Here is a 25,942-nt window from a genome sequence, read left to right on the forward strand (position 1 = left end):
ATCAGAAGCGCTAAAAAGCAGAGAGTAAACTCATATGAATGATTTTTCAACTTCGACATACAACTGCGATCTGTAGGATAATTATAAAACTTTTGAAAACTCTAAACGTAGACCGTTGTTAAATACTCTTAGTTTACAAGTGAAGACGATCGATCTATCAGACATTAAATGAACTATTTGGAGGGAAATTTAAAAGCAGACCGCTTTTGCGATCTGAGCTCGTCATCGTGCCGTTAGGCCCGGCCGCTGCATGACGAGCCCAGCTCATCAGTGATCCGCAATGGGTTAAAGGAGGAAATCAAAAATGTTGAATCGGATCTTATGAAAAATAGATATGCTCAGCCATAAATGAGAGCAAAAGAAACAATAGAAAATCCTTGGCAAAAATTGAAGAAAAACAACATTTTATATATATGTCAATTCTTTATGTACCGGGATTGAAAAAATTAGAAGAGTAAGCAGAAAATATATTAGAACTGCTTTTAAAACACAAAACTCTCTTAGACAAAGTCTTGTAAAAACAAAATGAAACATGTCACAAGGGACTCAAAAAAATGTTTACATTATGTTATTTACTCACTTATATTAAGAAGTGGCTTGTGTTCCGTTTTGTCGATGAAAAAGTGTTTCAAAACGCTGTGATAGTTTGATTACACTCCCAGACTAAAGATTTGTATGCAGAAGGTATTTTTAAAATAGTACAACAGTATGACAAGTGCTACAAATTGCATTAAAATTACGCAAATAAAAGTGTTTTAAACATGTAGTTTTAAGTTATATACAATAATATGTGTAACATAGCTACATTATAAGTACAATAAAATAATTACACATTTACTACTTGAGTTTTTATGTTAAAATGTTAATTACTTTCTTGATGGCCATATTTTATTAAAGTAGTAATGAGATTAACTTTTACACACAAGAGCAAAATTTGAACCTTCTCCAAAGATGTCTTAGAAGGGAGAAGTGACTATACACATTGATAGTGCACCTGTCTGTCTGACTAAACAGGGTGACCTATTCTGTATTCTGTTCAAGAATTTATAAACAAAAAGATTTATATTAACTTTTCTCTATTGAAGGCACATTATTCAATATTAGAAATTCCTATTATTCAACTAAAATTATTCTTGTTTTACATAGCAAAAAAAAACATGTTATTGGAAAACAACCAAATGTTATACAAATTGTAATATCAACCTCCTTTATTGTCTTTAAAGTGACGAATAACTTACTTCGTTTTCTTCATCAACCTCATCCTCATCGTCGGAACCGTGCCGGGAGCTTGCGGGTGTGGTGTGACGGGAGGCAGCAGGTGATGGGGGCTCAGAGAACGGGCGAGGGTAGTTGATGCTACGTCCGGACACTTCATCGTCATCATCTCCAAAGTCAGGATACACAATCTGACATGCCTTTTGTCGGGCCTGTCTGTAGTACTGAAAGAAACACACATGTTAATGTAATAGACTAACATCCTACAATTTTTCATAGGACTTTCACGAGGTTTGTAAGACATGTTAATATTACTGCCAAAGATCCCAAGTCTTGGTCTGACAGGAAAGGGTTACCCCAACGGCAGCCTAAAATCCTATAAGCTACACAGATTCTTTCAACGAAGAAAGTCTTTCAACTACAGCGAAGTGTTGGTTTCTATAGTCCCTCCTTCTACTTCTATGAGGCAGCCTATTGCTATGCACTTAAGCGTCAAGGGCATTTAGCGCACCCCAGAAGCACGCCATGAGGCCAAACAGTCTACGGTTTCAGCAGTTCGACAAACCACCGAAAACAACCAATCAGGTCCTCCTGGGGAAATTTGCCAACCTTGTCCAAACTACCAAAGATGGCGTACCGCTTGCTATTGCAGAACAGTCAAAGAGCAGATGCTCAGCAGTTTCCTCCTGCTCATCACACATTCTAAAGAGCAGATCCTCCCGAAGGATAATGACTCTGTGAAGATGCTTCCTCAGGTGACCATGTCCTGTAATCAGACCCGCAACCCCAAAAACACTGATTTACTTAGTAAGAGAAGGTCAGACGCCACCCTGGAGGAAGGCGACTGCAGTACCATTCTGATCATTCTCATACCCGGAAGCAGCCTCCACCTTCTCTTATGTTCAGGGTGAACCCATTTTGAGACAGCCCCAAAGGATTCACACCTAGAAATGCCACAAAACGGTTGAGGTCCCATCATATTGGACGCTGAGCCCAAGTTGGCCAGGGAATCAGCTCTTTCATTCCAGAGATCCTCTCATGACCAGGAACCCAACAAAAAGTCACATTGTTGATTCTGGCAAGGGAAGAAACAACTTGATACCATCCCGGACAAGTTTGGAGTTGTATACAAAAGAATCCAATGCCTTCAATGCTGCCTGTCTATCTATGAAAATGCTAATCGTCTTACTCCTATACCGTAGAGAATGATTCTCACAAGCACACTCCATAATGGCAGTCAATCCTTGGTTTCATCAGTTCTCGGTAAAATGTTACTGTGAACCAGCACCGACATTCAAGTTTTTCTCTCGACCAACCTACCATCCATAACATATTATGCTTTTGCTTATGCCATAATAATAGTTCATAACATGTGAAGTTATGTTGTTGTTTGTGCTTCAACTATTAGTTCTCAGTCAAATTTTGTTTGTTTGTGCCACATGCCACAAGTAAACTCCATTGTAGAATATTCATGTTTGTGACAAAGCAAGTAGTAGCAGACCCGTCACAACTAATACTTAGGAGAACCACTTGCTGGTTTATACCTTCTAGGTAAACCTAGACTGGGTACAGCAAAAACCGATGTGTCACTTAAATCCCCCAACCAACCTTAATCCTTAATTTTTTTTTTTAATCCTGGTCAACCTTATGGATGTCCAGGAGCGGCACATCACTAATCGCAAATATCGAGATTCTGGGGTGCAAGGGTAATTCGATAGGTCTAGTCTACTGCGGGAGATGACTGTTGGAGTTGGTGGGGTTCGTTCCCTAAGTGTCTGAGGTTCTTGCTAGCCTCAACTCCCCTATCCGCTTTACTGGTGAGGCTGGTAGAGAGCTGGCCTCCCTTTATTCCAAGGAGATGTGACTGAGATTAATGCCCAAAATTCTTCCTCAAGGATACTTCCACAGGAGGTGGCCCCTATCCCAACCTTACCCATCTAGTATTCCTGTCACTCCAGAAGCAGTGCAAAGGTCCTTTTAGGACTAAGTGCAATTTATAACATTCTTGTTTTAAGAAGAGAAAACACATTCTCATAGTTATGCCATTAATTGGTGGATTAAGGAACTTCGTGTCCTACAAGATTAAAGTTTTTTTTGTTAAATTTGTGTATTGTTATTGTTAGTAAAAATACCCAAGTAAAATAAAATATAATACTATCAATGTAAAATTTAAAGTAAAATTAGTTTATAATTGATGTAACATGATAGAAAAAATGTTTTAAGTCAATTATTATAAACAAATTAAAACAAAACAGAGTTATATTGTACAGTTATACACTGGACAAGGGATTAGTATATAGACACTGGATATAGTTAAGGATGTAGGCTCAGGTATGGCAGATACATACAAAGAGGTGGTCAGGATAACAGATATTTGATCAGTGTACAAGGAACCAGTCGTTGCCTGTTTTGGAAACTAACTTTGTGTTGTAGTGGGTTAAGTTGAAAATAATTTTTATTTAATTTTGGCTTAATGATCTATTTTTACATGCACCACACTATGGAGAAATCAGAAAAATATTTGTATACAATATTTCTTTTTATACTAATATTTTTAATTGTGAGCTCATATGCTACTCTCAATTTCAGGGTCTTATCGGTAGTTTAAGGTGAAACATTTTTTCTTATCTCAGTATCTGAATATTTCAGAAGTAGTAAAGTCATAATCACTGATCATCTTGGCCTTCAAACATTTTGTGAGATACAGCAATGATTGCAACCTCTTTACAATACAATACAACACAATTTTCTTTATTGCGCATTCGTTAAGAATTACAATGGTGTTATAAATACATGACTTTAAATTGTGCAAGTGGTTGAATTACTGTCAGCATTTTACACTTTTGTTTGAATTAAGAGGTGTGTTCAGAAAGTAAGTACCGTTTTTTTTTTTAACAAGTGAAACATCTGATCTCTTTGATTTTTTCGTCAACTGCCCTTAACAGATCATTGGTGACGAGAGAAGGCCAACCGCCACTGAACATTCTAAACTCCTTTCTCACCATTCCTTCACTCATCACTTCTTCCCCGTAAACATCTCGAAATTGACGATAAATTTCAGTCGGTTTCACATTCCTTGCATTCAAAAATCTTATTACAGAACGAATCTCACAATGGCGGAATCACTAATTGTCTTAAACATTTTAAACATTTAGAGAAAACTGAAAACACAACGTAGAACAACTAAAATGGCGTGAGTCGATAGCCAGTGAGCAAGGACGACTATTGCGCATGCGCAGAACACCGACTGCAGCGCTACAGCAGTAGTAGAATGAAACGGTACTTACTTTCTGAACACGCCTCATAGTTAGCGGCTTTCCGGAACATCTTGGCCTTCAAACATTCTGTGATACAGCAGTGATTGCAACCTCTATTAATTGCCCAATTGGTTGAATCACTTTATGTATTTTACACTTTTGTTAGAATTAGTTAGCGGCTTTCCAGAACATCTTGGCCTTCAAACATTCTGTGATACAGCAGTGATTGCAACCTCTATGAATTGCGCAATCGGTTGAATAACTGTCTGCATTTTAAACTTTTTTCAGTCAGTTGTTGACATTACTATATTTCAAGTTAGATTTTTATTTGGAGTAAATGTAATTAATTGCTTGAATTCATCTTTACATTTTAATTAATATCATGCAGATGTTAAAACTGGTTCGTCATCTTACAATTCCTAAATTTCTCCAGTCAAGCAGATCACTGAGACGCTCAGTTCGGTTGCGCTGGATAATTCGCTGGCGTCGGTTGAGCCGTGCAAAATCGTACATGTACTGTGCCAACTGCTTCACTGAGTCCTCCAGACTGATGTAGCGCCGGTCTACGATGTAGATACCGTACGATAAAGGGTCAGCTATATGTTCCTGCATGAAACATCCAAACCCTGTAAAAATACACATTCCAGTAAAGGTTTTGTACATTAACCGTGTTCGTGGAACTACAGCCTTTTCATTATCATTAATTAATGTTCTTGAATCTAATACAGTTTAAATATCGTATTGTATCCAGTTTCCCTATTTACACAGATTACGAAATAAGCAAGAAACTTAAATAAAATATGTCCATAACCAAATTAACATGCTTGATACTGTAAGAGAAAAGTTTCATACAGTTCATTAATATGATGTACCATTTTCCACAACAGATCATGTCACAAAAGACGTTTTGTCTATTTCATTTTTCTACATGATGCAAATAACTGATAATAGACTGATACACAAACAAACCAACAAATGTAACCAATGTTTTACTCAAATTTAAACTACTGACCATAGGAACAATCATCACACTGCATAATATGTGCTCTGACAATAGGATTTTCCAGAGAAATTGTTATTACTTTATGTAAAAAAGTACTCTATTTTTGTAATAAAAATGTATTTATTTTTTTGTAACAACTGTAAAATATATAAAACTTGTAACAATGTTCTACTAAATTTCAATGAAGATTGATTATACCATTTAGATACCTATATGGCCATTCTGTAGCAGACATATTTCTTTACATACATATCACCATGGGATCAGTACAAACACAATTGTCTCAAACTAATTATTTTTGTTAATTACTAAATATTGCACTGATAGCTGGAAAATCTTGTTTTCCCCACAGCTAAAACCATTTCTGTATTCACTTTGTTTGACGAAAAAGTTTTTATGTTTCAATTGCTGAAATAATAGTTGTAACATGTTTCAGAATTCTAATAATTTCATTATCTCGTGTAAGAAAACAAGTGGCAAAGTAATGAATTATAAGTGATAGCATGATAATTTTAGACCTTTATTAAGAATATGATAGATGATAAGATGTAAATTAGATTGTTAGTCATTCTATCTTGTTTGCAAACCTACCGCTACTTAGCTGATTACTGAGTTAATGCAAACAAATTGATTTTGTTCCTAGAGAAACTTTGGACAGAGAAGGTAAGATAAAATACCTGAGAGGTTGGTGGTGATGGAAGGGATGCCCATGACAGTGCACTCGGCTGGAGTGTAACCCCACGGCTCGTAGTAGCTCGGGAACACGCCCAGGTGGCAGCCTCGCACAAACTCCTCATAATCCAGGCCAAACAGTGGGTTTGTCGATGACAGGAACTCCGGGTGAAATACCACCTACATAACACAACTCGTTAATTCTAATTAGGTCTTAAAGAGGTTTGACACCTAAAAATAACACATTGCGTTTTACAATTTCCTACATACTAAAAGTTTTGAAAGTAAGGATTTTATTTGGGTTTCTATGGTTTATACGGAAATTTATTCAACCAAGTTCAGCCATTGAACTTAGACAAGAGTTATCAATTAATTTCATGAAACTCCACTGACTTCATTAATGTATGGTGTATGTTTAAAATTTAAAATTAAGAAAATGTTTCAATAAAACATTTAGTAAATAAGCTTTTTTTAATCTTTAACTATGGATTTTAAAACTCATACTTTCAAAGATTAATAGGGAAAAATTTGCATTTGACTTTTTTCAATTTTTTCACATAAAATTAGAGGATGTTAAAAATGAATCATTATGTGTAAACCGTATTTAAAAATAAGTTACATCTAATTTTGATTTAAATTTTAACTAAAGTTTATCATGCAAGCTTGTAGTAGGTTCAATAACAAAATTTTTTAAATAGTTTATATGTGTACAAAATAGTTAACCAAACGCACTTAAACATCCATTTAAAAACAATAATTGTTTAACCACACCACTACTATTCATTAAAAGTAATTTTGTTATTTTAGAAAAATATATATTTAAAATAACAAAAAAGGTTTTCAGTAAAATATTTAATAAATAAGTTGTGTCTGCTATTCCTACCTACATTTTAACTGTTAGAATTAAAAACTATCTCATAATTAATTATTATTTTATTTAATCTCAACTTTCACTATTTGAACATTTATAATGTACACATCAGTGTGTACTTATGTACAAATTAAATACTTTCAGGCATTCCTCTTGCCGTTAACTCTGAGTTTCAACAGGCCTCAGAGTACCAATATAAAGTTTGGACGTTAAGTGTATAAGAGTCGTGAAGCGTACCTTGACTCTGTCATGAACAGTGTTGAAGAGATGGCACCGTCTGATGCCCGTCAGTACTGGGTCACTGTAGTCATCTGTGACGTTGTGTGTTGTTACTGGTGGCAGGCCTGTGCGCTGCAGTCCGTACAAACACCGTTTCAGTTTCACCTTGTCTTCCTTTGTAAGCAACTCATCAGGATTAGGCATTCGGCCACTGCAATATTTCATACATTTAGAACTTTTAAGCTCATACACGGTCACCATTCTTTAAATCTAATTTTTGAGCAACAATACGAATTCCAAAATCTCATCCGTTATATGACTACAAACGGTTTCGGTTGCTAATCAACAACAGGTTTAGGTCTCAATGGGTTTTATATGATGAATGCAGGTGAGACTCGACCAACGGTCAGGCAAAGATGGAAAATGTACTCCTTATCTGTTTTTACATCTATATAGTTAATTTTATGATCATATTAACTATATAGCCTCTCGAGTTGCTAAAGGTGTTTTCTTAATTAGGGCATTAAAGGGCACAATTTCAACTGATTATTTATTGTTTGTATACTATGCTTATGTTCCTAGCTTTATCACTTATGGAATCATCTTATGGGGCAATACACAGTATGCAACAAAACTTTTTATTCTGCAAAAAAGGGCTATTAGATTGATTGCTGGTGTATCTAACAGAGATCACTGTAAAGCTTGGTTTGCAAAGTTTAATATTTTAACCCTGCCATCCGTTTATGTATTAAGTGTTTTGATGTATGTTAAAGATAACTTGAATGACCTTGTTAGCCTTAGTGATAACCATAACTATTTTACGAGAAATAGGAATGATCTGTTGCTGATGAAGTGTAAATACACAAGCAAGCAAAGTAGCTTTAGGTATCTGGGAATCAAATTGTACAATGCTTTACCTGAACATATAAAAATATTATCTAGGCCTAGGTTTGAAACCTCCATAAAAAACATGTTGCTTAAGAAGTGTATATATAGTGTAAATGAATTTTACAATGCTAGTAATAGTATGCTTCTTTAACTAGTTTCACATGTTATAACTTGTTGACGTTGTTATACACTATTGTAGTGTCCTGACAATAAATGATTTGATTTGATTTGGCCTCCTCTTCTTCCAAGATGACATGACAGTTATAGACCCTCAATCCTTCCTCATTGATCTCAACAGGAGGCGACTCCTACCCCTAACCTTACTCATCCTGAATATCCTTTCACTCAGGATGAGTTAAGTTTTTTTTATGTTTCAATTGCTGAAATAATAGTTGTAACATGTTTCAGAATTCTAATAATTTCATTATCTCGTGTAAGAACACAAGTGGCGAAGTAATGAATTACAATAGTGGCTTATAAGAGGTTTCTCAGCTTCTGCCTATTGGAACATTCTGTGGTTACTGATTTTCATCTCTGTCCAACCGTCGGCCCCTGACACCAAATACAGTTAAAACCAGTTGACTTTAACTAAACATGGCCTAAAAGAGAGAAATATTTAAAACACAGAATTATTAAGTTACACATTTTTGTCCCAGTTCAGCAGGAAAAATTACAAAAAAAGGCGGTGTCACAGTTTTTTTTTTACATAATAATTTTAACAGCGCACAAAACCTAGTAATTAAGCAAAGGACTAATATGAGAGATTGATATGATAAAGATAAAACATGGAAAAAACTCTAGTGATGGGTGTCTACCACCAGCAAGCCAAGTAGATGAGGTATCTAATGTTCTATCAGAAGTGATAGAAAAACAGCAGAAAACCACTCTATCACCATACGGGGAGATATCAACATTGGGAGATTGTTTAACACCACTCAGTAATACAAGGAAGCTTAACGACACCTTAGCGAGTCACAACATCCAAAGATTATGTCTTCCCTCAACCACAATAACCAGATGGTCCTGGTGGTTTGAGGAGGACCATCTACAGGAAATCTCCATTGAGTTCTACTGCCACAAAGGCGAACCTTTAGAATTCTTTCAGGTATTGGCTTCCAAGGGGTGTTACCATCCAAGTGCTGGAATGAGGATCAGACACACAGCTAAGATACCAGACACGACTACAGATATCATCTGCCTCTCCACCACAGCTCATTGTATGAGAAGAAACCTTCATTTATAGGTGGGAAGCTGCACAACCTACTTCCATACCCCCCCCCCCCCCCGATTAAATCAAATGGCTTATAAACCATCCATTGTACTCATTAGACGAATTCTACCAATGAAGAGATAAAATTAAGATTATAAACTTTAAAAATTATTAATTTTTATTTTCCTTTTAAGAAGTATTGACACCATTACAACTCTTTAAGTTTCTGTAAATAAAGAATGTTTTGATTTTATGGATGAGTATGTAACATTGTAACTGACCCAATTTGGGTCATTTTCCATTGAGAGTTGTAATATTCATAACTGATACTCATTCATTCATGATAATCATTAATTCTCATCATACATTATTACTAAGAAACAATTAAGTAAAAATTATGTTTAGTTTATGATTCATTGAATATTTTTTCCAAATCACTGTTAATATATTAGCCTATATTACTTAACCGTTTCCTTAGAAAAAAATATAATCATGAAAATTTGTTAGTTCTAAGCTATTACTACTGTTTTAAATCTGTTACACAAAAGATCAGTAGATATTCTTGTTTTCCCAAATTGAGATGTAAAATACTTGATTATTGGTCTTTTTTAAGTTATGCTTTGGTCTTTAATACTTTTCATCTTCTCTTAGGTTGTTTAGTTGAATGACAGATTCATAAATTATTGAAAAAATATTTATAAAACAACTAAAAGCTTCCTGGACATTATGTGGATTACACTGAATTCTTTATATGGATTATCCCACATAACCTCACCCATAAGGTCGGAATCATTAGTTTTATATAATATACAATTACTGTAAATGCAAATGCTACATGTACATACCTGAGGCATACCTCATACATCTGTTTGCTCATCTTGTTCTGTATCTCGTTGATGGTGTCTCTAAGACTCTTGGTGACAGCATGGCCCCTCAAGCTCTCAACGTTGAAGTTGTTAGTTTTGGCAGGAAAAATAAGGAATGCGACCACGGTCACGTCAGGATGTGAGTTCTACAACATACATACCTGTATATACAAACTGTGCAAAAGAGATTAATGAAATTAAAATCATTGGATTAAATTTAAATTGGATGTAAATTTGTAAAAGTATCAGTGGATTCTCTATACAAAATTAATAATCCACAGTTTTCACCTTAACTTATCAATCCTTCAGTGTGGACCCTCAACAAGCGTTTTAAATAATCTTAACTATATTGTTGTTGTATATTCAACTTTTTCTTGTATTAAAATCACTTTCAATACTTGAGTGTCTACAACATCGTGAATTGTATCTAGTTGTGGTTTAACTCTTTTAAAGTTTAAGAGAAAACTTAGTAAGTGCCACCTATTTAAACAGTAATGAACTTGGGAACACATTACCTTCAAATAGTGGTTAAGGCGAGCTAATGCTTCAATGAAAATATCGGCTCCTTTGTTTGTGTATTCGTATCTTCCAGCTGTGAAGAAGTAAAGCGTTTTCTCCAGATCGAAATCGTAGTGCCTAGAAAAAGTATCTTCATGTAAAATCAAATCAATCATAAAGCAGAGTTTGTTTATCAAAAAACACAAGATTTTCCTTTCAAAGGAGTCGTTCAATAAGTCCTTAAAAAATCATAGAGATGGCACTCTTAAGATTGAAAAAAAAAAACATTATTTGTAAGCCGCATTATTGACTAGAGAGCTGTCAAAATTTCAGTTCGATCCATCGCGTATTTTCGTTGATGCGAAAAGGGAACAACTTTTTTTCATAATAATAGAGTAAAAAAGTGAGTTTAGAGTGGTGATAAATCATTTTTATTTGAAAGGCTTAACACCGAAATAAATCAAATCTGAGTTGGACGCAGTTCATGGCATATCTGCTCCTGTGTTTGCAGCAGTTTACAATTGGTGAAGCGAGCTTAAATGTTGCCATTCATCCACAGATGATGAACATCGATCGGGACGACCAGTGGAAGTGTCCACTCCCGAAATGGAAAAATCCGGAAAATGTTTTTGAATGATCGACGAATTAAAGTGGGTGAAATAGTTGAGGCTACAGTGATATCACAAAGTGCAGTCGCTTCAATTTTGCATGAACAATTATTAGTCAAAAACATCTCTGTGAGATGGGTGCCCCATTTGCTAACTGAGGACAATAAGAACAATCGTGTGGTTGACGGCCAAAATGGCTGAAGTTCAAAAAGTTGCAACATCCACCGTATTTGCCAGATTTGGTCCCCCGTGACTTTTACCTGTTTCCGAATTTGAAAAAATGGCTTGGCAGACGATAGCTTAAAAATTTGATAAAAGAGTGGAAAAATGTTTACAGCTGAAAGGATATCATGTTGAGAAAAAAAAAAGTTTAGACGGAAAATATAGATTTCCATTTTTTTAAGGGCTTATTGAACGACCCTCGTAAGTCAAAGTCTGTAATGCAGGAAATTAAGAATCAAATTCAAAGTACCATAGAATAAGGCCTATCATAAACTTTAGTTAAGCGGTTTGAAAGTGACGACAAGGCATTAAGTGCTGGGCAGATACGGCTATCATCATTTGCAAGATGTTTCTTTGAGAAAGATTTGGATGAAGTGGTCACAAGCTACAGTAATTCACTGATCATGACTGTCATGTCTCTCAGACATAGACCAGCTACTTCATTCATGTTACGCTTCAAACAACACGATGTTTCATACAACATGAAGCATGCAGATCAAATGTTACAAATTAACCAATATGTTAAGAATTGAGGTTTTTAAAAGGCTTAGGCTCCAATTATTTTAAAAAATCCTAACAAACTCAAATATATTCTCACTTCACATACAAGTGCCTGAAACAATAATGAAATAACTCAAAATAATTGTAGAGGAAAAGAAAAACTACCCTCGCGCAACCTATAAGTCTGAGATAAAGTATCATCGCTAATTAGAGATTCATATACGAAGGAAAAATCCCAAATCTAACTTGTAGATTACTAAAATTTTCAACATGTGCAAGCAGCAAAACTGCATAAATTTTTATACAGCAACACGACCCTGGTAGGTAACACACAACAGTTAGCCAGATTTTATCCCTATCGTTCATCAAGTCCAAGTATATTTTCTTAGTCAAGCCTTATAGCCTTGTAGAGATAACACCAGACTATTAGGCTTTCCAATTATATGCTTGTACATGAAGTCTGTTATCACACCTATTACTACTATGTGTCAAAAAACAAGACTAACTACCTGTCTATGATAAGAAATGAAGGCTAATTGACTGTGTTCACTCTAACGAAAGAAATATAATTGATAAAACCTTCTTATCAAGTGTATATTTTAAACATTTTAGGTCTAAGGAAATCGGTACAACTGCAAGCTACAAAAATCCACAAGGAAATCAATTTTAAAAATACCCAATCTGGTAAAATTATGCAATTCTTAAAATAATGCCTAATTTTCTGGTCTAATTATATAGAATTATTTGCTATAATTATAATAATAGGTAGAGTGTTATTAATGAAACAGTCAATTCATGTAAAATATAATTCTCTGTATAGGCTATTTAAATATAAAAATGAAACAAATTGTTATTTTTAACTGCATTTCTTAAGTGGGGTTCAATATAGAAAGAATACAACAGTAAAAAATAAATCAACAGTATTTTACATGTTCCATTAATATAAATGATTTAGCACTCTTTGGAGTATCTAGTCATCTTAAATGGCAAATCTCAGAGTGACAATATTAAATCAAGGTTTGGACAACAGTGACAACTGCCAGACCTCAACAAGCTTTGTTGTTAAATCAATTTTGAACAGTGCCTTAATCACTTACAAATTCAATACAATCACAAGTAAGGGTGGTTTATTCATCCCCCCCCACATATAATAAAATAATTATAATATTAAGTATAATATTAATAATAAATAGCTATAATAAAATTTTAGTTGCTACTATGCTACGTACAGATACTCCATTTCTTTTGAAAATAAATTATCTGATACAATTAAGAAAATGTAAGTTTGTGGTAAAAGCATTGATAAAATATTTATTACATGGGACTGTCCAAAGAATGTGTGATGTATTATTAAATAATTATTCAAAACCGTTGTAGCTTATGAAAACAAATATGTATTAGCAATACTATATATATATTGCTAATATATATATATATTAAGCTAAATAAGAATCATACCTAACTTGTTATTTTGATCCTTCTCATACAATATGATAAAATATTTAATAAATAAAGAGGGCATCAAAATAAAGCTGCAACGTTCATTTCATTCTGGCTGTGGTTTTTTGCCATAAACCGTGCCATAAATCTTGGGGGGGAGGGAAGCTGCAATGCCAGTTTGAAATCCGCGGTTTTGTTTAAACTAGGCTGTGATGTACAGAGCTGGATGTTGTGACGTAAGTACGTCAACATTCTGGATTGCAATACAATCTATCTTTGAGCTACTCAAAGTCAAAATTTGAAAAGCTAGCATTTAAGGGATTTGTGCAAATGGCCGCCATCTTGAACCAGAACTCTAATTAGGTATTGAGTAGCTGGGTGATAAATGGACAAACAAATAGCCTACTACTTTGACCGTACTATTACAATATTGTTATAAATAAGTGAGAAGATTTAGTCTATCCTTAGGGATAAAGATACAATTTTAATTTTCATTAACAATTAATGTACAATGCATCATAGAGAAAAATATTTAAAATGATACTAGTCAACACTGTGCTACTAGCAACAATTTACAGTGTAACTGAAATAATTATAGTGTTACAAATCAATACAATTGTACCCTTGAGCTCAATACTAAATCGATTAAAAATCTGAGATCAAGGTTTAAATAGGAGTTAAACACAATTTCAAGGAATACACAGTTACTATTACGTATAATTTTGTTAATAATGTGAGAAATGTACATATGGAAATTATTGTAACATGCAAAACGTGTAAAATATTGTTAGCCACATATGGACTTGTAAACATTTTATAAATATTTTAACATCTTACCATTTACGATGGATGGTAAGTTAGGTTATGGATACACAGACAGAGACACAGCGTGATGCAATGCAACACAAAATTATTAATCATAATTAACATATAAAAACAATACACAGATCGAGTAAAATTCTGTCGCGCTCTGCATATTTTATTCCACATGTTAACATCTGTTTGATAGTTAAATGTTCCATCAGATCACGTTGTGTCGCTGTCTGTGTATTTGACCCCTTATAATTAATGGTAAATATTATTGTATAATTAATTATATTATAATACAGTAATATAATGTATATTATAATGTACAGTTTATCTACACAGGCTTTTTACTGTACATATATTGATTATATAGTATTAGATATATTTGTAAATAACAACAAATTATCAAAGAAGAGGAATACAAATCATAATCTACTGACGTAATCTGGAACTTGGTAAGACAGTTCTTAAATTATTTCCTGTACTTAGATACTAGGTTGATATTAGAATGTTATAAGTCTCAGTGTTTTTATCTAAGATCAATTTAAATGTGGCCGAGGCACTTTTGTAATAAAACGTCAATTACCTCATGCAAATGTTACTTTTTATTGAAGGATAAGAATAAATTTTAAAATGATTTCATACACTTTATTTAAAACTCATTATTTGCTCCCAAAAAACCTGTACCATTGTTACCTACTGAAATTTATTTCTGTTACAATCATATGACTAACATCCGTTTTGAATCATGCATTGAGAAGTAAAGCAAAGATAGGCCATGAAGAGATAAGTATACAATCATAAATTAATGTAATTTGTATATTTTATACACTAAACGGCATGAGGTTATACAAAAAAGGTCAGGTAAACAGTAAGGGATTTGGGTTCAAGTGAGTTTGCATCACTTAAAACAATTTTTGTAGTTCCTTCATGAACTTGAAGTTATTTGCAAATGGCAACACACAGTAACATAGAATACTGATAATGAGCTCATATTTTGGGGCAAACGCTTTGCCTTTATATTAATGAAAATATTAAGTTACATTCTTGTTTTACACTGTTTGTGCAACAAACATTTATGCAACTTATGCTAAAAAATACTTTAAGTCAAAGAAAGAAATATTAATTCTGAAAAAACTTTTGAATGAACATTATTCAGCTAAAAATCACGATCCTACATTAGCTAACAAAATTGCCCATACAGAATAAGGCCAAACTACAATTTCAGTCGTCTGCTTTTTATTGTATTTCACGGTCACAGAAAAAGATATAAGTCCAACAAAGAGTAATTATTTTCATAGTTCATAAAAAAAGCGAAGAAGACACGGAAATTATCCATACTAAACGAAAATCAGCGATTAAGCACAAATTCTTATGTCCATCCTTTAAGGACATGAGTTGCCTTAACACGAAATCGTAGACCAGGAATGAGTAGTTCATTTTGTTTTCGATGTTTCCAAATGTCATAGTACCAGATTTCAATGCTTTCATCAAAATATACAGGCAATAAACTATATAAATACAAGCATCCATACTACACAAATGTTGGCAGGATTGGAAAAACGCCTACATTAGTACTTTGTTGATATCGGCCATAAAATGATTTAACTATCTGCATATTTTATATTTCATCTGAATTAACTTTGATATTGTTTTCTTGAATGCACAAAGGACTGCTAAAATAAAAATTAAAACATATTTTTACACAGCAATTTTTAGTTAGATGTATTGATGCTATTCTTGAATACTTATTGGACTGTTCAATGGTGAAAACTTAGGTCACTAGAGCCAAAAGACTTGGACAAGGTCGCTAGAGAGCAGTTGTTTTTAGACAATAAACATGGCTGTTTTGAGTAAATACTAATTATTTGAGTTTAAATATATTAAAAATGAAAAATTTATCTGGAGATTCTACTAAAATATAAATTTAAGTACTAAATTTTCTTGCAAAGCAATCATGGATGGTTTGAATTTCTTTTATCGAAATAAATAAACTAACTGCATTTTGCTTGAAATTAAATTACAATCTCTAAAAATTTTGAACACAGACTTTAGAAGGATCCAGTTACATCCATTCTGTTAAGAACCTAATGTTTTATAAACGGACAAATTTAATCAAAACACTTAATAGTTTTATTTTTTAAATTGTGGTTTATAGACCAAAATTTGTTTCTAAAATAATAGTGTAATAATTTTTTTTAATTCAGCCATAAACTATTCAGTCATGCATGTTAAATGTTGTTGAAATCTATCCGTTTATTTTGTTAACTCACATTTACGGACAAACATCTTTGCAAAAGTCAGTTTCTTTACACGGACAGCTTCAAAAATGTATATTTTAAATGAAAAGCTAAATTTTATGCTTTGAACCTACTAAATAAAAACGGGAAGCAAAGCAAAACCAACACATTGAACTGTATCTCATAATTAGAATACCCACATAATCGTAACCTATATGTAATCTTACCCATAAAAATGTCCTCTGACAAATTCATGAATTTTGTCTTTGGCTTTGGCGTGAAGGTTCTGGAACTCGTGTAAGGCTGAGAATTTGACAACATTCAGTCCATTTGGAGTGATGACTTCGGCTTTTCTCTTGAGAAGATGTTCTGCTTCGTAGCCCGTGATCTCTGAGACGGTTGTGAACACGTGGGCTAGATGGGAGGCAGCTCGTTCCATACAATATCGGTGATAGATCTGTCTCTTGCCAGCCTCTTCATCCACACTGAACTATAAAGATAGTTGCGAATCAGGATCCTCGACAAGAAAAAACAATTACTCACTACAGTAGGCTCCCTCTGGTTCGCCCCCAGTTGGTTTGGTCACCGGATGAACCGGTCATCTTCCTGGAAATGAAAAGCCGCCTGCAGGACAGTTTCCCACGGCAGAAACCTTTTCTTAACAAAACGTAAACACATCATCGTTGAATTGAGAATCAATTTGTCACGTTTATTACATGTGTAATTTGTTTTGTGTTTAACTGTGATAAATTTCTGCAGGAAAACATGTTTTCTAAGTAATAAATGTAAACGTACAACAGTGAAAATGTAGGATAAGCAATATTTTACAGCGCCTAAATAAAGGCGAATCAGTGCAAAGCATTTGTAGGGAGTTCCAATATGGGTAAAATTACTGCAAATGACTCACGTCATAACAAACAATCCATTGAGGCTTTTTGTATGCAAATTGGTACAGAAAAAGTCCTGACTACATCTCCTAAAAAAACCCAATAAAAGGAACTGTCTGATGATGCATGTGGCTGTGGTTTCTGCAGGAGCGTAGAAGAAGCACTGCACAATAAGTGGACCCGTTTTATAGGAAAAGGCATTCTTCAGACAAAACTTGGAGAAAAAAGAACATTTTTGGCTAGTGATGGTTGGATGACACGATGGAAAAAACTGCCATGGAGTATATTTCCTACAAGTGTGTGGGGAGAAGCTCTCAGCAGATCAACAGTCTGCTAGTGAATTTTCAAAACAACTGAAGCATGTAACTGCTTGTAAAAAACTGAGCCCTGAATAATTTTACAATATAGACGAGATGGGTTTAAACTACAAAATGTTGACTAAGAAGACCTTTACTATGGCTAAAGAAACTTCAGCGCCAGGATTCCAATTAAGAGAGAATCACTATCATGTTAAGCTAAAATGCAACCGGTTCACACAAATTGCCTCCATTTGTCACAGGGAAGGGGGCCAAATCAGAGCATTTAAGAACTTAAATATGTCTTTTCTTCCAGTGTACTACACAGCTCAAAAGTTTGCCTGGATGGACACATATTTCTTCAAAGTGGTTTGTTTTCAATCCAGTTGAGGGTTTGGTCCCAAGGTGACTGAAATAGAGGGAGTCTACTATATTAAATAATAAAAAATAGAATCAACTTTTATCGACTTATATGCCATATTTCATTTTACAAGTACATTTATAAAGGCTTTAATACAAAAATTTAACAAAACTTGATTTATGCTGTTTTTTTTATTTTAGTTTTATTAATGAAAGGTTTTTACTTCATTTTATGTCATATTACCTATTGAGAAATAATATTAGTTCCAGGAAACTAAAGAAATATGACAGAAACTAAACAACAGACTCTAGAATTTCTTCTGCTTTCTTAATAGTCTTCGATCTATTATTTATGTGCATTAAATTTGAATATCCTAAGCAACTTGTTGATTTAAGAACTTATTTATACCCTATTATAAGTTCCCAAGAGCCGTTCTATTTTATAACTTACTTATTAATCCCAAGTTTGGAGATACAAATCTAAATCCATTGCAAATAACTTTAAACACGCTAAAGTGTAAAATATTTCTCCCACATCATATTTCCTTTCTATGCGATTTAAAACATTTTAGTTATTCGCTCAACACAGTTGAACTTTATATCTACATGTTTCAAATTTCATAAACAAATCGTAGGGAACTTACATTGCTGAGGTTGTTGTAGAAGTCAGTGTTTCCTGCACACAAGTATCGGCCCAGAAGTGTAGCGTGGGTTGTGAACACGGTTGCGCAGTCTATGTGTTTAGTGCGCAGCGCAATCAGTCCCACTCCTGCTTGCCACTCATGGAAGTGTGTTACAATCCTCGGGGGCCCTGCATTTAACTCATCTGCCGCTCTTTTAAACTGAAATAAAACCATTCAGACGTTCAAATAATGCAATTTTTTAAACACATTTTTAGACAAATTTAAGCACAACAGTCATTTAGTAAAAAAACAGTGACCTTTGATGGCTTAAATGGTTTTTTTGTTCTATATTCTAAGCATATAAATTGCACTTTGTCCTGGGCATTTATAAAATTTTAACCTTTTTACTGTCAACGTGCGCATCTGCGCACGTTGCAATCTGTTTGAAAACTGCCGACGTGCTTATTTGCGCACACTGCCTTTTGTGCGAAAATCACCAACATGCGCTATAAAAGCCGTCTCTTCTATGTTTCACATTTTACACTTTATTTGGTGTTTCTGTTTGTGATTCAACATTTGTGATTCAAACTCCGAATCTAATAGTGATTTCATTGGCAATGAGCCTGAGTCTGGCAATTTAGTTTTATGGGATGACAATACTGATTTAGATCCCGATTATGTTATTTCAGAACAATCTTCTGACGAGGATGAGAGAACCCAGCCAAGATTAGGTGAGGTTAGGCCTATCACATAGACCATGTTTCAGTTGTCATAGATAATGTTGTAAACAATTACACAGAATCATTATTGCCTAACAATGATCCCAATGATGTTCCTGCGATGTTCCAAATGAGCAAATGAATTCAAATTTTGCCTTATTCTCAATGGAATGTTATTGATGAAAATTATGATGAATTTTTCAGATCAATTTCCTTGTGATGAAATACCAGGAGCAAACCACTGCCCTCAGAGATAACCGGATGTTTTGTATTTTATTTTTGAATTATTAATTTTGTTGTCATATTGATCATATTTAGTAATAATTCGATCATGAGAAAACATAGATTAAGAATATGTATTCATAATAATATATTAATATCTTTTTTTTATGTTTATTTGGATCAATTTGACAACCAGGCAGCTCTTCAAGCAATTGTGAGATATTTTTCAAAGTTTTATAAAAACTGTATTTTTGAATACAAATTATTACAAATTTATGATTGTGTACAATTTTAGATGTATTATTCAGTGAAGTAAGTAGTTTTATTTTCAAGAATTTTGTTGAAATCTTTTATTTAACACAAAATGAACAAAATATTTTTTTTCTTTTGGGGTAAGCACATTATCTTATAACTTTCTGGTTTTTATTTGTGTCATCTAATATTATTATATGGTAAAGAATTCCTTCTAGTACAATTAAAAAAATATGAATAATGTAAAAAGGTGCACAACGGCCTTTTGGATTGGAAGAACGGGTCCGGATTCCCCCGTAGTCTCCAAGTAGATATCACTGGTATTCCTCAGAAAAAAAATCTAAAATTGGTACTCAAAGGGTTAATGTTTTAATACCTTGAGCCCATCAAATTTGGCAAACAAGACTATTTTGTAATACCCAATTCACGCGTAGAATACAATGAAATCAAAACTGACCTCTCCAATGAACTCTGCAACCTGATAACCTAGGATAACAGCGTCATTGGCTTCGATGTCTAGATGGGGAATGCCAATGTTGGTGGATGTCCATAGGTCCTGTTTGTACTCATCGAGTTTCCAAGCCGCAGAGCCGATGTCGAACAGAATCAACTGCGGATTACCATCTACCAGCCACGTCCCTGTATGCAGCTGTAACATCCACCAGTACTGTAGAACTATGTATACATGTCTATTGGACTTTGATAAGCATGGGTTTCTAACTCAACATTAAAAATATTACACAAAATAAGTAGGAAAGATTCAAAAAATTGCATATTTCCGATCGTGTTCACAAACATTTTTAGCATTTACAACCCAAAATCTCAAAAAACACTCATTGCATTGCACTGTATTAAAAGTAATGTGTTGCAGTTTACCATGGACAACCCTATCTCTTTACTTGTTCATATTTTGGTATCCTGCAGTATTTTTAAATGTAGGCCTACATAATCTTAATGAGTTTTAATCCATTAGTGAACTGCACAATAGTTTTTGTTGCGTGTTATATGTTGTTCTGCACAATTTTAACTAAAAAAATGACACATCAGGTGGTTTTATTTTTATGCTGTAGTTTTTTAATGAGAGGCTCTGATCTTTCAAACATGTAGCCACTAACAAAAACTTCTTTTGATTTTTACATTGGAAATAAAATATAACTGATAATCATCTTAATCCAAAAAGGGGCACATATAATGGATTATTGGACGGACACTATGTTTTATACTTAGGCTTTCCTAAAACCAATACTTCAATTAAAAACATAATAATGAGCATTTTGTATAAAAATGTGCAACAATTGGACAATTGTTATTTTTTTAAATAGCTAAAAATGTTGTTGGGATACTATTAAACAGGTATAACTTCTTACAAACACTACATTATAAGTCATTAACCAATATCTTTCTATTTTGCTCCATATTTTGCAGAAATAAAATTAAAATAATAAAGAACCTGTGTATAGAACTATACAACACCAGTAATTTGAACATTTTCTCCAGACATTCACACAATTACCAATTTGTTTACCAACTTTGCTGGATAATAAACTTTAACCCACAAATCATGTTCCTACACATTTTGTCTATAACATTGTTCTGAAATAATAATGCAATTTCTGAAATAAAATCGAGTAACAGAACAAATTTCAACAGGCATTGCCACAATTTATATTTATCAAATAATATATTTATGTAAATGACAGGCATCTCTAGTACACAATGAATTGTCTTTCTCTTACGTCAATCACTAAGAAGGGGCATTTAGCTGATTTCAAGCCTGGTAAGCTAAAGTAAACCAGACTCCTTTTAGGATTGTGGAGAGTGCTGTTTGATAAGCTAAACCAGATCCACTATGGGATTGTAGGGAGTATTGTATGATAAGCAAAACCAGATCCACTATAGGACTGTGTGGAGTGTTGTTTGATAGGCTAAAGAAGATTCATTATAGGATTGTGGGAAGTATTTTTAGGCTAAAAATATCCATTATAGGATTGTATGGAGTGTTTTTATAGGCTAAACCAGATCCATTATAGGATGTGGGGAGTGCTGTTTGATAGACTAAACCAGATCCATTATAGGATGTGGGGAGTGTTGTTTGATAGACTAAACCAGATCCATTATAGGATGTGGGAAGTGTTGTTTGATAGACTAAACCAGATCCATTATAGGATGTGGGGAGTGTTGTTTGATAGACTAAACCAGATACATTATAGGACGTGGGGAGTGTTGTTTGATAGACTAAACCAGATCTATTATAGGATTATGTTGAATGTTGTTTGATAGCTTCAGGTAATTAAAACATAACATTTTGTCTATGTATTAACCCTAAAAGTCCTGACATCGTGCACACAATGTAAGCATCCACTCCATAGTCCTCACGTAGCACACAAGGTTAGGTTGACGTTTATCGCAAACGACATACATTATTGGTATGTCAATGTATTTTAAATAGTAATAAACTAGAAAATAGCATTATTAATTTATCCACACACCGTCTTTATTTTTGTTCAAAGTACTGTCGCTAGACCACAGATGATTTTTTAGCTTTGCATAACGTCAGTTGGAACCGTTCTTTCTTATGGGAGTCACCCTTTACTCAAGTTATTTTGTTGTTGTTTATAACTGAAGGTTTTTAGCTTTTTAAATCATAATACAGGTCAAAAATATGTTAAACACCAACAAGGACTCTTACTGATTGCTATAAAAATCATGTTGAAGTAACTGTTTAAATCCGCCAAATTTTAAAGGCTTTTCACTGAGTACAAAAAACACATTTTTTTATTTCTGTTACTTTCTAAAACTAAATCTTTACGCTGTATATTTTTTTTATTTGTAATAAATTTTTCTTTATTTGTACTTTGGATTTTTATTTGCATGAGCTTAGGAAAGTGCTATGCTGTGCTAAATGTGGAAAAAGTAAACAAAAACTTATTTTTAAAAGCCTGTTTAATAACTTTTCAACATGCAATGGTAACTAATTGTAATTATTATTTTCTAACTCCTTGACTATCGCTGAAAAAGAGATAAATAACAAGTTCCACTTTCTTAATTGTTATGTACTTATTATTTACTTTCAACACATACTTGTAAAACTACTAAAATAAATGTAGCACTACAAGTGAATATAGTCAGCACTTATAGGGTTAAGTACTATATGGTCAACTATAACTGCCATCGACTATTTTCTTTTTCTATGGTTCCAATTTCTAAAATATTGAAGAAGTTAATATTATTACTTCACGTTATTCTAAAATTTAAATAGGAAAAGGAACTGTATCTGGTGAGAAATATGGGAGACTTCAATCAAGACTGTATGGTGTCAAACATTAGTGTATTTGTAGAACTGATTAAGTGTCAAAAAGAAATACAAATTTTAAAATCAATTAATGAGAAGAATTTTGTAAATATAATAGTCAAATATAATTACAATTAAAAGAGTATTCAGGTTAAGGAGTGACAGTATAGATTGGGAACAAATTTTGGTAATCTCTAGATAGAGAAGTTTGACTGGAACCTTACAAGAGGGCATAAACAAATAGCCCTGGCTACCTGGTTTCTTCACCGCCCTTCCTACTCCATTGAGGAGTTCCTGGTCTGGAGGGGAAATGATGAATCAAAACCTTTTCAACCGACCTGAATTAATACAATTTTATATTATTTGTATACCTATGTAATGACACCATTCTAATCTCAATGATTATGAATAAAGCATATTGTCTATTGTCTATTGTCTATAGATTGTCCCTAGACTGTATTGAATCATTCTGGAAGATACTGAGGGACTTGACCATATTGCTTCTAGAAATCACTATGATCCAAACATATTTGTAAACAGTTACAGAGAAGGGTATGTCTACCTGAAAGCCTCTCTCGCGCATGCGGCACACAGCCGTGTGCAGGGGGTTGCCCACTTGGAACTCTTGCTCCTCCACCTCCGTCCGGGCACATTGCTCTTTGTACGGTCCCAGCAGACAATACTGGTCTCCCATCTCCTCCGTTGACACATAGGCTTTGGATCTGATCACAGTGTATATCCCACCAACTGTAAAGAAATTTATATGATATAACTATTTATCCAGTAATATTGCACATTTGTAAAAAAGTCTGGAATTGATCAATCAGAAATTCAATGATTATGAATCTGCTGAAAAATGTGAATTGATAAATGTTTAACTAGTTTAAAAGTCAACTACTTTAGTGTCAATATAAACCATTTTAGTGCCATTTGATTTTATAAATTCTTGTGTGAAAAACCATGCCATTCTATTGCAAAATGCGTAGTTTTAGGGAAAATTTAACAGTATCTTTATTTTCCAACATATATCCTTCCAATTTTTAAGAAAATTAATTGAGCTTCAAAAAAAATATAAAAATGTATGTTAAAATTCGTATTGCCTATTTTTTTTATTAGAATAAATAAAACTGTAATATTAATATAAAAAATATAAAAACCAAAATTCTTACTTTCAGCTAAAGTAATGTACACCTATAAACTTCATATCATTTTTCCCAGAATCTTTACAGTAAAGAGCATAAAACCTATACAAGTATAAAATATTACTTGCATTTGACCAAAATATGTACATTTTAGAGGTGAAAACAAACTGTTATGTGTTTTCCTTGGCAGCAAAGAGACAATTTCAGTAATGATTTAAAATATGTTGATTCTAAGTTACAAATTTTAAACTACTGCTCTAAAATGTACAGATTGTGTATGAATAATTTAAAATGTTCTATAACAAATCTGTAGTTTTGATATCAGTGACTCCGGCACTTTTCACACTAGGAGGAACCATCGCTCACAGTGATCTTCGGCACTCAAAGGGTTTAAATTATCCATATTACTTTATTAATTCATTCTAAATATGAAATCTGACTCAAACCTTGTATTTAGGACATTGGAAGTAAAAAAAAAAAAAAAAAAAAAAAAAAAAAACAAGTGGGTTTTCCTAGGGAATATTTGCACACATTTTGGAAAGAGAAAATTCATAAGACTAAAACAAATTTTATACTGAGAAGCCCAGCTTGTTTCTTATATTTTAATGACCAATATTTATTTTTGAATCATAAAAATTAATATTGCCTACATAACATTTTAAATTACCATCCTCTTCAGTCTTTCAATATCTTTTTTCTCACGTTATAGCTCCTATATTACAAGATGCTTATGTAGCTTGAGCTATATTTAATCAGGATTTTTATCAACTTTTAACAGGATATCTCCTCAAGAAGGTTAAAGATCACTTTTATGATGAAAAATAGCATTTGCTGATCAATACTAAGTTTCACCTTTATAAGTTGAGCCATAAAAGACATTTTCAGGTGGACGCATAAATAATTAAATCCTTAATAAATGTTATTTCAGAACAGATCCGTAACTACTCAGAAGCCTTTTGTGGACCCAAAATAAAACTTTTCATCCTATTAAATTGGGCCTAATTCTTTTTCACAAGGCCTTTTGGAAATTTGTTTAGTGTTCTTTGGGTTTTTTGTCTTCATAGTGGAATTATAGTTTACTTTGTCTAATTCCATGTACTGTATGTACTGATTCACTATCATCAAAACATTTTCTTCTTACAATTTAATTCTGTATTTATAATAAATTCAATGTGATTCATCCTATTAATGTATGAGTGAATATTTAGAAGTGGATAGTGAAAAGGGGCTTGTAAAATTTGGTAAAAGAAAAAATGCAGATATTTTTAGTACAGCATTGTGATAGTACAACACAAAATGTGCAGCTCATTTTAGCATAAGTTTTCTTCTTCTTAAAAGTTAATAGCTACCCTCCAAACCATCCTGGAAGAGGTTTTATTGATTTTTATTAGGTAGATTTTTGGTTTGCACTTAAAAACACGCTCAGTAATTTTTAATATTTTAATAACTAGTTTGGTTTCAGTAACAAGGAAATTATTTTTGTAAACAACTTTGAGGACCCTTACCCCTCTGTAGAGGCTTTAGCAGGCCCTTGTTTACAGAAAGAATGCCCGAACACTCCTAAGAACTATAATACATTTTCAGAAAGACTCAGTGTATAAAGCACTTCAAAAGGATTTAATTGGATTTAAG

The 25,942-nt window shown here is 33.3% G+C and overlaps 1 protein-coding gene across 1 annotated transcript in view; it reads right to left on the bottom strand.

The window, feature by feature from the left end:
* LOC124368856 (glycogen [starch] synthase) overlaps positions 1-25,942 on the bottom strand; it is a 54,846-nt gene that overhangs the window by 12,715 nt on the left and 16,189 nt on the right. The window contains exons 3-12 of the mRNA XM_046826306.1: positions 23,731-23,915; positions 20,334-20,525; positions 18,705-18,902; positions 16,745-17,007; positions 10,717-10,837; positions 10,181-10,347; positions 7,256-7,448; positions 6,153-6,327; positions 4,887-5,098; positions 1,239-1,439 (exon numbers count right to left, since the gene is read on the bottom strand). Coding sequence (XP_046682262.1) covers positions 1,239-1,439; positions 4,887-5,098; positions 6,153-6,327; positions 7,256-7,448; positions 10,181-10,347; positions 10,717-10,837; positions 16,745-17,007; positions 18,705-18,902; positions 20,334-20,525; positions 23,731-23,915 — 1,907 coding nt within the window. The remainder of the gene's footprint in view (positions 1-1,238; positions 1,440-4,886; positions 5,099-6,152; positions 6,328-7,255; positions 7,449-10,180; positions 10,348-10,716; positions 10,838-16,744; positions 17,008-18,704; positions 18,903-20,333; positions 20,526-23,730; positions 23,916-25,942) is intronic.

The sequence above is a fragment of the Homalodisca vitripennis genome, chromosome X (assembly GCF_021130785.1).
Source record: "Homalodisca vitripennis isolate AUS2020 chromosome X, UT_GWSS_2.1, whole genome shotgun sequence".
Classification (NCBI taxonomy): domain Eukaryota; kingdom Metazoa; phylum Arthropoda; class Insecta; order Hemiptera; family Cicadellidae; genus Homalodisca; species Homalodisca vitripennis.